We start from the raw sequence: 12793 nt of genomic DNA, 5'->3' as shown, positions 1-12793 counted from the left end.
GTCCAATCTTCAGACCTGCCTCCCATCTTTGCGCAATTTTAGGCTTTTTCTTTAAGTTTGATACTCTTTTTAACTGTTTTAGTTAACCACGGATGGTGGGTCCCACCCTTGGAATTTTTCTTTCGCGTTGAAATGTATCTATTCTGTGGATTCTGAAATATCCCCTTAAATGTCTGCCACTGCATCTCTATTGACCCATCCCTTAAATTGATTTGCCAGTTCACTTTAGCTAGTTCTGCTTTCATGCCTTCATTTAAGTTTAAAATACTCGTCTTGGACCCACTATTCTCTCCCTCAAACTGAATGTAAAATTCAAACATATTATGATCGCTGCTACCTAGCGGCGCCTTAACTATGAGGTCATTAATTAATCCAATCGCGTTGCACAATACCCGGTCTAGTTTAGCCTGCTCTCTGGTTGGCTGCAGGACATATTGTTCCAAGAAATTATCCTGAAAACATTCAATGTACTCCTCATCTAGGCTACCTCTGCCCATCTGATTTTTCCAGTAAATATGTTGGTTAAAATACCCCATAATTATCACAGTACCTTTCTGCCAAGCTGCCATTATTTCTTCCTTTATAACCCATCCTACAATGTGGTTAATGTTAGGTGGCCTCCACCACTCCCACAAGTGACTTCTTGCCTTTATGACTTCTCATCGCTACCCAAACTACTTCTACATCCTGGTCTCCTGAACTTAGGTCATCCCTCTCTAATGTGCTAATACCATCATTAATTAACAAGAGCTACCCCTCCACCTTTTCCTAGCTTCCTGTCCTTCCTAACTGCCATATACCCTTCAATATTCAGGTCCCAATCTATGTCATCCTGTAGCCATGTCTCTGTAATGGCTATCAAATCGTACTTATTTATTTCTATTTGTGCTCTCAGTTCATCTGTTTTGTTTCGAATGCTACATGCATTCAGATTCCGTGCCTTTAGTTTTGTCCTTTTATTATTTTTGTAACTTCTAGCCTTTAGTTACTCATGACCAAGGGCATCCAGGTCCCTTTGGATATCAACACTTCCCAACCTCTCAACATTTAAGAAATACTCTGCCTTTCTGGTTTTTGTACCAAAGTGGATAACTTCACACTTATTCACATTATATTCCATTTGCCATGTTCTTTCCCATTCACATAGGCTGTCCAAATCCTCTAGAAGCTTCCTTGCATCCTCCTCACAACTTAGATTCCTACCTAGTTTTGTGTCATCAGCAAATTTGGAAATATTACATCTTGTCTCCACATTCAAATCCTCTATATAGATTGTGAACAGCTGGTGCCCAAGCACTGATCCTTGAGGTACCCCACTAGTAACAGCCTGCAATCCTGAGAATGACCCTTTATTCCTACTCTCTGCTTTCTGTCTGTTAACCAATTCTCAATCCATTGCAGTATATTACCCCCAATCCCATGTGCTCTAATTTTGTTTACTAACCTCCTGTTTGGGATGTTATCAAAAGCCTTCTGACAATCCAAATACATCTCATCCACTGGTTCTTCTTTATCTATGCTATAAGTAACATCCTCAAAACAATCCAACAGGTTTGTCAAACATGATTTCCCCTTCATAAATCCATGTTGACTCTGCCCAGTCATATTATTTTCCAAGTGTCCAATTATCTCATCCTTTATAATAGAATCTAGCATTTTCCCTATTCCTGATGTACGTACGAATTAGGAGCAGAAGTAGGCCATTCGGCCCCTCGAGCCTGCTCTGCCATTCAATAAGATCGTGGCTGATCTGTTCGTGTTACAAATACCACACTCCCATCTACCCCCGATAACCATTGATTCCATTGCCTAACAAGAATCTATCTACCTCCGCTAAAAAAGATTCAAAGACCCAGCCTCCATCACCTTCTGAGGCAGAGAGTTCCAAAGTCGCACAACCCTCAGAAAAAATTTCTCCTCATCTCTGTCCTGAAAGGGCGACCCCTAATTTTAAAACTAGTTCTAGACTCACCCACAAGAGGAAACATCCTTTCCACATCCACCTCATCAAGACCGTTCAGGATCTTAAATACTTCAATCAAGTCTCCCCTCACTCTTCTAAACTTCAGTGAAAACAAGCCTAGTCTGTCCAACTTTTCCTCATAAAACAACCTGCTCATTTCAGTAATCAATCTAGTAAACCTCCTCTGAACCACCTCCAACGCATTTACATCCTTCCTTAAATAAGGAGACCAAAACTGCACACATTATTCGAGATGTGGTCTCACCAATGCCCTGTATAACTGAAGCATAACATCCTTACTTTTATTTTCAATGACTCTTGTAATAAGGGATAGCATTCCATTAGCCTTCTTTATTACTTGCTGTACCTGCATACCTATAGGTATGCGAACAGGTCTGTAGTTCTCCGTTTTTTTCTCTTTCGCCTTTCTTAAACAGTGGGGTTTCCTTTGCCAGTTTCCATTCTGCCGGAACCCTTCCAGAATCTATAGAATTTTGCAAGATAACCACCAATGCATCCGCTATCTCTATAGCTACCTCCTTCAATACTCTGGGATGAAGCTCAACTGGTCCAGGGGACTTAAGTTTCCAATCCAATTAATTTTTCGAGTACTACTTTTATTTCCTTTATTCTTATTCCTTTAATTCACAGTAAAGTCAATATCTAAATCAATTCTACTTCCCAATCTGCAAAAAAGTTAGATGGTGTGAAATACTTACCTAAGTCCAGGAATATCCAGTAGGTTGGTCAGTCCTGTCCAGCTGATTTCCAGAACCTGATGAGAGAAATTGATAGCATCGGAAGAAGAACAGGAAGCTATGTGTTCATTAATAAGAAAATCATTTTTGTTTGCACAATATTAAAATTACATTTACCAATCTTTTTTCAGGCTAGAGAAAGAATATTTTCTTGAATAAAATGGTGTGGTCTTTGGGGTTGGTGTGAAAAGCAGTCGGTTGTCTTCACTTTGCCACAAAATTCTACATCAAAATATTTATAATTGACTCAGAGGAGGACAACATTTCCTACTCTCACATGGTTCCATTTGACCCCCTTTTTTAATTATTAAGGCAATTACCCTTCACTGGCCAGGATTTTGTGTGGCCTCTTGAGGCCAGGGGGGCCCGAAGTATTGCAACAGGTGGTTGAGGGGGAGGGGGAGTGCAGGGCGCAGTACCCGTCGCCAAGCAATCTTCCTGGGGATGGGATAGGCCGATGACAATATTCCCACCCAGAGGCCAATTGAGACTCTTAAGTGGCCTATTAACGGCCAAGTAAGGGCCTCTTCCCGCCGCCAATGAGATCTTACCAGTGGTGGGGTGTGCCTCCACCAAGCGGGGAGGATGCCTTGTAACACGAGGCACCCTCCCTGCAGGCTTGGGGGGTGGTGGAGAAGGGGTTAGGATTTTTTTCCTTAGAACAGAGAAGGCTGAGGGGGGACATAGGAAGAGACTTTCTCCCTTAGTGGAGGGGTCAATAACCAGGGGGCACAGATTTAAGTTAAGATGCAGGAGGTTTAGAGGGGATTTGAGGAAAAAAAATTTCAACCAGAGGGTGGTTGGAATCTGGTATACACTGTCTGAAGTGGTGGTACATTTAAGAAGTATTAAGATGAGCACTTGAAACGCCATAGCATACAAGGCTACGGGCCAAATGCTGGAAAATGGGTCTTGAATAGTTAGGTGCTTGATGGCTGACACAGACATGATAGGCCAAAGGGCCGGTTTCTGTGCTGTATAACTCTATGACTCTAAGGGGTTCCTCCTTTGTGGGCAATTTGTGGGCCCTATGGAGGACCCCCACTGGGAGCCACTTTATCCCCAAGAATCCCCCTCCCCCTAGACTGCACGACCACTCCCTACCTCCACTCACCGGGGCCTTCGGGACTGGCCCCGGTGACACCGCTTCACCTAACTCTGGTCTGGGGTCCCAGTGCTGGTTCTGGGTCTGAGGCCTCTGAAGTACCAGCACTGGCCACCACTCCCAGTGGTGCTGCTGATACTGCTGAGCTGCCGGCCATCTGATTGGCTGGAGGCGGGACCCCAGGGATCCTGGCTGCTGAAACTTTGATTTAAAAAGACCAAAGGATCACTCTGAGGGTGGGCATGAAAAGGCAGAGGTGGGCTTCCCCTCGCCTGTTAGGTCCTGAGCAGGAGCCTCGCCTCCAGCACAAAATCCAGCCCACAATCTTTTTCTACCAATTACAGCTGCTCCTTCTTAAACTCCTCTCCATTGCTCCACAAAAAGATAATACTATACATTCGGACAGATAAACACACTTTGTAAGGGAGGTGAGAATAAATAGAGAGAAGTAAGTTATCTGCAGAACTGCGAATTAGAACCAGCATCAAGACCATAACTACCATTGGAATTAACTAGAGGCAAAATGACAACTGCAACTGGAATTAAAGCTAATTATTATTAGCTTTGGGATTATATTGAAACATTCAGGAGGAGGAATGTGCATTACATAACTGGAATTTGTTCCTTAAAGTAGGGGGATCAATAACAATAACCTATATTTGTGCAGCAACTTTAATACAGAAACATGTTGCACAGTGCTTTACAGAAGGAAAACAAAACTAAAAAATATAAGTTGTCAAGCAATTAGGGTGAGAGATTGAGAGGTGGTTGAAAACCTGGTCAAAAAGATAGGCTTCAAGGCAGTTTTTAAAAATGATGGAGAGTGAAAAATAAACAAAACAGAGGCAGATGAGTGTGGGAGGGAGTTGCAAAAAGTTGGCCTAAGGCAGCTGAAAGCTCTACCAACGATAGCAGATGCACAGATGGCCAGAGCAGAAGTATTGAAAGATGCAGAAAGGGACACAAAGCTGGAAGAAATTGCAAAGGTAAGGTGATCATGACAACATTTGAAAATGAGGAAGAGTATTTTTGATTCAATTTGTTGGGGGATAGTTAAGTCAGCTCCTGCCCTTTTCCCAGCTAAGATCAGCTATTTCAGTAAACATTTGGGAAACATATTAAGGAAATGAAAATAACCTCTTCTGTATGTCTGTTACTCAAGATTAACTTTGCTAAGCAAATAAGAATGCTCTCCATGATTGCATTTTAATCCTTAATGTTTAAATAATGACACTTTTCAGGCAAGTTTAATATTTGAAAAGACAATACACTTTAGTATAAATGTACCAGGTTTTCCAAAACTGCCTGTAACTCTGCCCGGAACCAATCCAATTTTCCTTCATTAAATATTCATGATGGACCCAGTGTTATTAGCCTTTCCATAGGCAGTCTACCTCTTGGGAATGAAGGGCAAGGGTAGAAAAATCCTGCACTGCTGCAGCAGCAAGGGTCAAGACAGCTATTTTGTGCCTGTAACAATGTGGTTCATTGACATTTCTAAGGCTGGCGATTCAAGGCACTGAACCCACAAATTCTAAGGCTCTTCAGTTGTGAGATTTCTATTTACAATGCAGCAAAGGAGGAAGTGGCTTTTTGGCTCTCAGTGAAGACATGATCAGACCTGTGAAAGGTTGTGGCCTTGGGAGGACATCCTCAGGGTAAAGGCCTGATTCCCGACCCGAACCGGACAGGACCCGACATGTGTTGGGTTCGGGTCGGGTTGGGCTCATCTTCCGGGTCTGGCTGGGCCGGGCACACACGGTAAATGTTCTGCTGGTAAGTATTAAAAATAAAAAACTTAGCAAAGCTGGGAGTCCGGGACGAAACTGAGTCTGCGCAGTGAGCAAGTGATGTCACTATGATGTCATCACGCATGCGCTGCAGCTTCATGGAGCTAAGTAAAGGTAAGTAAAGGGATGGTTGGGTCGGGCTCAGGTTGGGTCGGGCCTCAAGTCGGGCCGGGCTCAGGGCAAAATTGGAGGGACTGGGGCCGGGCCAGGCTCGGGTCCGCTGTGGATCAGTCGGGCTCGGGTCGGTTTCTTTTTCCCGACCTGAGCAGGCCTCTACCTCAGGGTAGTATCCGAGGCCCAACCATCTTCAGCTGTTTCAATGACCTTCCCTTCATCATAAGGTCAGGGTGGGGATGTTCGCTGATGATTGTGCAGTGCTCAGTACCACCTGCAACTCCTCAGATAATGAAGCAAGACCTAGACAACATTCAGGCTTGAGCTGATAAGTGGCAAGTAACATTCGAGCCACACAATATTGCCAGGCAATAACCATCTCCAACAGAGAATCCAACCATCTCCCCTTGACATGCACTGTCATTACCAACACTGATGTCCCCCACTATCAACATCCTGGGGGTTACCATTGACCAGAAACTTAACTGGACCAGCCACATAAATGCAAAAGCAGGTCAGAGGCTGGGAATTCTGCAGCGACTAACTCACCTCCTGACTCCCTAAAGCTTGTCTACCATCTACAAGGAACAAGTCAGGAGTATGATGGAATAATTTCCAATGCCTGGATGGGTGCAGCTCCAACAATACTCAAGAGGTTCGACCATCCCATACAAAGCAGCCTGCTAGACTGGCACCCCATCCAACCCCTCTTTTGCAGCGGCGACAGGGAGAGCGAGGTGGCAGCTGGGTAAGTAAGTCCGATATATTTGGGCAGCGGCTGAACCCGAGACACTATACCTGTAGTGTCTCTCACCTGCCCTCCTCCTCTAACCAAAAAAAAAGGACTCGGTGGTGTGCAGATAAGGTAAGGCTTTTTCTATTTTTTTTTTTCTCGTGTGATTGGTAAAAACTTTTCGTTCCTTTTTCATTTATCTAAGTTAAGACTAAGTTAAGCTTAAGATTAAAAATGGCAGGAGATCTCAGACCCGTGTTATGCTCCTCTTGCTCAATGTGGGAGCTCAGGGACACGGCTGATGTCCCTGACTCCTTCACGTGCTGGAAGTGTGTCCAGCTGCAGCTCTTGTTAGACCGCATGACAGCTCTGGAGCTGCGGAGGGACTCACTTTGGAGCATCCGCGATGCTGAGGAGGTCGTGGATAGCACGTTTAGCGAATTGGTCACACCGCAGATTAGGATTGCTGAGGGAGAAAGGGAATGGGTGACCAAAAGGCAGAGAAAGAGCAGGAAGGCAATGCAGGTGTCCCCTGCGGTCATCTCCCTCCAAAACAGGTATACTGTTTTGGATACTGTTGAGGGAGATGGCTCACCAGGGGAAGGCAGCAGTAGCCAGGTTCATGGCACCGTGGCTGGCTCTGCTGTTCGGAAAGGCGGGAAAAAGAGTGGAAGGGCTATAGTCATAGGGGATTCGATTGTAAGGGGAGTAGATAGGCGGTTCTGTGGTCGAAAAAGAGACTCCCAAATGGTATGTTGCCTCCCAGGTGCACGGGTCAGGGATGTCTCAGATCGGCTGCAGAACATTCTGAAAGGGGAGGGTGAACAGCCAGTTGTTGTTGTGCACATAGGCACCAATGATATAGGTAAAAAACGGGATGAGGTCCCACAAGCAGAATTTAGGGAGTTAGGAGCCAAGTTAAAAAGTAGGACCTCAGAGGTAGTAATCTCAGGATTGCTACCAGTGCCACGTGATAGTCAGAGTAGAAATGAAAGAATAGTCAGGATGAATGCGTGGCTTGAGAGATGGTGCAGGAGGGAGGGGTTCAGATTTTTGGGACATTGGGACCGGTTCTGGGGGAGGTGGGACTATTACAAATTGGACGGTCTACACCTGGGCCGGACTGGAACCAGTCCTTGGGGGTGCTTTTGCTAGCGCTGTTGGGGAGGGTTTAAACTAATGTGGCAGGGGGATGGGAACCAAATGAGGAGGTCAGTGGACAGTAAGGAGGTAGTAACTAAAGCCCTGTAAGGAACTAGATAATGAAGTCAGTGTGACTAAGGGAAAGAGTAGACAGGGAGCAGATGATGAACGCAAAGGGACTGGTGGTCTGAGGTGCATTTCTTTTAATGCAAGAAGTGTAGTAGGTAAGGCAGATGAACTTAGGGCTTGGATTATTACCTGGGAGTATGATGTTATTGCTATTACTGAGACTTGGTTGAGGGAAGGGCATGATTGGCAACTAAATATCCCAGGATATCGATGCTTCAAGCGGGATAGAGAGGGAGGTAAAAGGGGTGGAGGAGTTGCATTACTGGTCAAAGAGGATATCACAGCTGTGCTGAAGGAGGGCACCATGGAGGACTCGAGCAGTGAGGCAATATGGGCAGAACTCAGAAATAGGAAGGGTGCAGTAACAATGTTGGGGCTGTACTACAGGCCTCCCAACAGCGAGCGTGAGATAGAGATACAAATATGTAAACAGATTATGGAAAGATGTAGGAGCAACAGGGTGGTGGTGATAGGAGATTTTAATTTTCCCAACATTGACTGGGATTCACTTAGTGTTAGAGGTCTAGATGGAGCAGAATTTTTAAGGAGCATCCAGGAGGGTTTTCTAGAGCAGTATGTAAATAGTCCAACTCGGGAAGGGGCCATATTGGACCTGGTGTTGGGGAATGAGCCCGGCCAGGTAGCTGAAGTTTCAGTAGGGGACTACTTTGGGAATAGTGATCACAATTCCGTAAGTTTTAGAATACTCATGGACAAAGACGAGAGTGGTCCTAAAGGAAGAGTGCTAAATTGGGGGAAGGCCAACTATCCCAAAATTCGGCAGGAGCTGGGGAATGTAGATTGGGAGCAGCTGTTTGAAGGTAAATCCACATTTTCTTTTTATAGAGATACAGCACTGAAACAGGCCCCTCGGCCCACCGAGTCTGTGCCGACCAACAACCACCCATTTATACTAACCCTACAGTAATCCCATATGCCCTACCACCTATCTACACTAGGGGCAATTTGTAACAGCCAATTTACCTATCACCTGCAAGTCTTTTGGTGGTGGGAGGAAACCGGAGCACCCGGAGGAAACCCACGCAGACACAGGGAGAACTTGCAAACTCCACACAGACAGTACCCAGAATTGAACCCGGGTCGCTGGAGCTGTGAGGCTGCAGTGCTAACCACTGCGCCACTGTGCCGCCCTTCATTTGATATGTGGGGGGCTTTTAAAGAGAGGTTGATTAGCGTGCAGGAGAGACATGTTCCTGTGAAAATGAGGGATAGAAATGGCAAGATTAGGGAACCATGGATGACAGGTGAAATTATGAGACTAGCTAAGAGGAAAAAGGAAGCATACATAAGGTCTAGGCGGCTGAAGAAAGACGAAGCTTTGAAAGAATATCGGGAATGTAGGACCAATCTGAAACGAGGAATTAAGAGAGCTAAATGGGGTCATGAAATATTTTTAGCAAACAGGGTTAAGGAAAATCCCAAAGCCTTTTATTCATATATAAGGAGCAAGAGGGTAACTAGAGAAAGGATTGGCCCACTCAAGGACAAAGGAGGAAAGTTACGCGTGGAGTCAGAGAAAATGGGTGAGATTCTAAACGAGTACTTTGCATCGGTATTCACCGAGGAGAGGGACATGACGGATGTTGAGGTTAGGGACAGATGTTTGATTACTCTAGGTCAAGTCGGCATAAGGAGAGAGGAAGTGTTGGGTATTCTAAAAGGCATTAAGGTGGACAAGTCCCCAGGTCCGGATGGGATCTATCCCAGGTTTCTGAGGGAAGCGAGAGAGGAAATAGCTGGGGCCTTAACAGATATCTTTGCAGCATCCTTAAACACGGGTGAGGTCCCGGAGGACTGGAGAATTGCTAATGTTGTCCCCTTATTTAAGAAGGGTAGCAGGGATAATCCAGGTAGTTATAGACCGGTGAGCCTGACGTCAGTGGTAGGGAAGCTGCTGGAGAAGATACTGAGGGATAGGATCTATTCCCATTTGGAAGAAAATGGGCTTATCAGTGATAGGCAACATGGTTTTGTGCAGGGAAGTTTATGTCTTACCAACTTAATAGGATTCTTTAAGGAAGTGACAAAGTTGATTGATGAGGGAAGGGCTGTAGATGTCATATACATGGACTTCAGTAAGGCGTTTGATAAGGTTCCCCATGGTAGGCTGATGGAGAAAGTGAAGTCGCATGGGGTCCAGGGTGTACTAGCTAGATGGATAAAGAACTGGCTGGGCAACAGGAGACAGAGAGTAGCAGTGGAAGGGAGTTTCTCAAAATGGAGACGTGTGACCAGTGGTGTTCCACAGGGATCCGTGCTGGGACCACTGTTTTGTGATATACATAAATGATTTGGAGGAAAGTATAGGTGGTCTGATTAGCAAGTTTGCAGACGACACTAAGATTGGTGGAGTAGCAGATAGTGAAGGGGACTGTCAGAGCATACAGCAGAATATAGATAGATTGGAGAGTTGGGCAGAGAAATGGCAGATGGAGTTCAATCAGGGCAAATGCGAGGTGATGCATTTTGGAAGATCCAATTCAAGAGTGAACTATACAGTAAATGGAAAAGTCCTGGGGAAAATTGATGTACAGAGAGATTTGGGTGTTCAGGTCCATTGTTCCCTGAAGGTGGCAACGCAGGTCAATAGAGTGGTCAAGAAGGCATACGGCATGCTTTCCTTCATCAGACGGGGTATTGAGTAAAAGGGTTGGCAGGTCATGTTACAGTTGTATAAAACTTTGGTTCGGCCACATTTGGAATACTGCGTGCAGTTCTGGTCGCCACATTACCAAAAGGATGTGGATGCTTTGGAGAGGGTGCAGAGGAGGTTCACCAGGATGTTGCCTGGTATGGAGGGCGCTAGCTATGAAGAGAGGTTGAGTAGATTAGGATTATTTTCATTAGAAAGACGGGAGTTGAGGGGAGACCTGATTGAGGTGTACAAAATCATGAGAGGTATAGACAGGGTGGATAGCAAGAAGCTTTTTCCCCAGAGTGGGGGATTCAATTACTGGGGGTCACGAGTTCAAAGTGAGAGGGGAAAAGTTTAGGGGGGATATGCGTGGAAAGTTCTTTACGCAGAGGGTGGTGGGTGCCTGGAACGTGTTGCCAGCGGAGGTGGTAGACGCGGGCACGATAGCGTCTTTTAAGATGCATCTAGACAGATACATGAATGGGCAGGAAGCAAAGAGATACAGACCCTTAGAAAATAAGCGACATGTTTAGATAGAGGATCTGGATCGGCGCAGGCTTGGAGGGCCAAAGGGCCTGTTCCTGTGCTGTAATTTTCTTTGTTCTTTTCTTTGTTCCTCCACCACCGGTACACAGTGGCAGCAGTGTGTACCATCTACGAGATGCACTGCAGCAACTCATCAAGGCTCTTTCAAAAGCACCTTCCAAACCCACGACCAAGCAGGATGAAATTGTAAAAATGTAAGATAAAGCTTCTGTACTTTGGATAACCTTCAAAGAATGTATGATTGTTCCTTCTGCACGTTGTGATGGAATTCTGTAGAGAACTGTGGATATTCAGTCTTAGAGTATATTCAAGTCAGAAATCAATACATTGCTGAGATACTAAGGAAATCAAGGGATATGGGATAGTGCATGAAGGTGTAGCTGGGATAAAAGATCAGCCCTTACTGAATGATGGAGTAGGTGCAAAGGGCCAAATGGCCTAATCCTGCTCCTGTTTCTTTATGTTCTTATGACATAGTAGTGCAATATCCTGTGCTTAAGACATGATTGAATATCATAATGCTCTTAATTTTGCATATACACTCATAACTCATGGCCGACGATGGATACCATTTGTGAAAAGACAACATAGAAGGCCAGGACTCAGCTGATGGGAAGTTTGCACTGGAAGACCTGAATGAAATAGCAGACAGCTGAGAGGGCTTATACAGGGAAGAGCAGAGCAGCAGGATCTGGTGCCATTTATGGGGCTTGATTTCTAGCCCCCCCACAGGGGCTGGGAGCGGAGGCAGGTGGGCGCTAAAAATAGTGCCGGAGCCGGACGTGTTGATTCCACATGGCATTTTCATAGAGGCGGGATTGGGGGGGCGGGAATGGTGGATGGTTGGGGCAGCAGGGCTACCCGAACAGACGAGGCAGGTAGCCGCCCCTAGCTGGTTAAGGGTCTAATAAGGCCAATTAAATGAGGTTGACTGGGATTTTCAAGTCAGCATCCAGTTTCCCACAGGAAATGGGGACCAGTTTTGCTGGAGGAGGCCTCCAGATCTGGCAGGCTTGGTGGGGGGGTGGCAGGGGACTAATGCTCCAAGCAGGCCTAGAGGCCCTCCCTGCCTGCCTGGGTGCAGCAACAGCCACAGGCCACCATGTGGACTCCACCCCCAGCACAGTGGTAGCCAGGCTGTAAAAGCCAGTTTTTATTTAAAATTCAAAACATTGGAGAGAGGATGCCTCCATTTTGAAGCACTCTTTCCTATACTTACCTTCCATCTCAGTCTGCTGCTTTTAAAGGATGTAAGGCAACCCACCTCTATCACCCTCCCAGGCAGGGCATTCCAGACCATCACCACCCTCTGGGTAGAAAAGTCCCCCTTAAACCTCCCGCCCCTCACCTTAAACTTGTGACCCCTCGTAACTGACCCTTCAACTAAGGGGGAAACAGCTGCTCGCTATCCACCCTGTCCATGCCCCTCATAATCTTGTACACCTCGATCAGGTCACCCCTCAGTCTTCTCTGCTCCAGTGAAAACAACCCAAGCCTATCCAACCTCTCTTCATAGCTTAAATGTTCCATCCCAGGCACCATCCTGGTGAATCGCCTCTGCACCCCCTCCAATGCAATCACATCCTTCCTATAATGTGGCGACCAGAATTGCACACAGTACTCCAGCTGTGGCCTTACCAAAGTTCTGTACAACTTCAACATGACCTCCCTGCTTTTGTAATCTATGCCTCAATTGATAAAGGCAAGTGTCCCATATGCCTTTTTCACCACCCTATTAACCTGCCCTTCTGCCTTCAGTGATCTATGGACAAACATTCCTTTGTTCCTCAGAACTTCCCAGTGTCAGGCCATTCATTGAATACTTCCGTGTCACATTACTCCTTCCAAAGTGTATC

The 12793-nt window shown here is 45.8% G+C and overlaps 1 protein-coding gene across 1 annotated transcript in view; it reads right to left on the bottom strand.

Annotated features, from left to right (window-relative positions):
• Positions 1 to 12793, bottom strand: part of LOC137371967 (extended synaptotagmin-3-like) — a 145886-nt gene that overhangs the window by 50372 nt on the left and 82721 nt on the right. Inside the window, exon 7 of the mRNA XM_068035144.1 lies at positions 2683 to 2738. Coding sequence (XP_067891245.1) covers positions 2683 to 2738 — 56 coding nt within the window. The remainder of the gene's footprint in view (positions 1 to 2682; positions 2739 to 12793) is intronic.

Source organism: Heterodontus francisci, chromosome 7, assembly GCF_036365525.1.
Source record: "Heterodontus francisci isolate sHetFra1 chromosome 7, sHetFra1.hap1, whole genome shotgun sequence".
Lineage (NCBI taxonomy): Eukaryota > Metazoa > Chordata > Chondrichthyes > Heterodontiformes > Heterodontidae > Heterodontus > Heterodontus francisci.
This window is presented reverse-complemented; position numbering and strand designations above follow the sequence as displayed.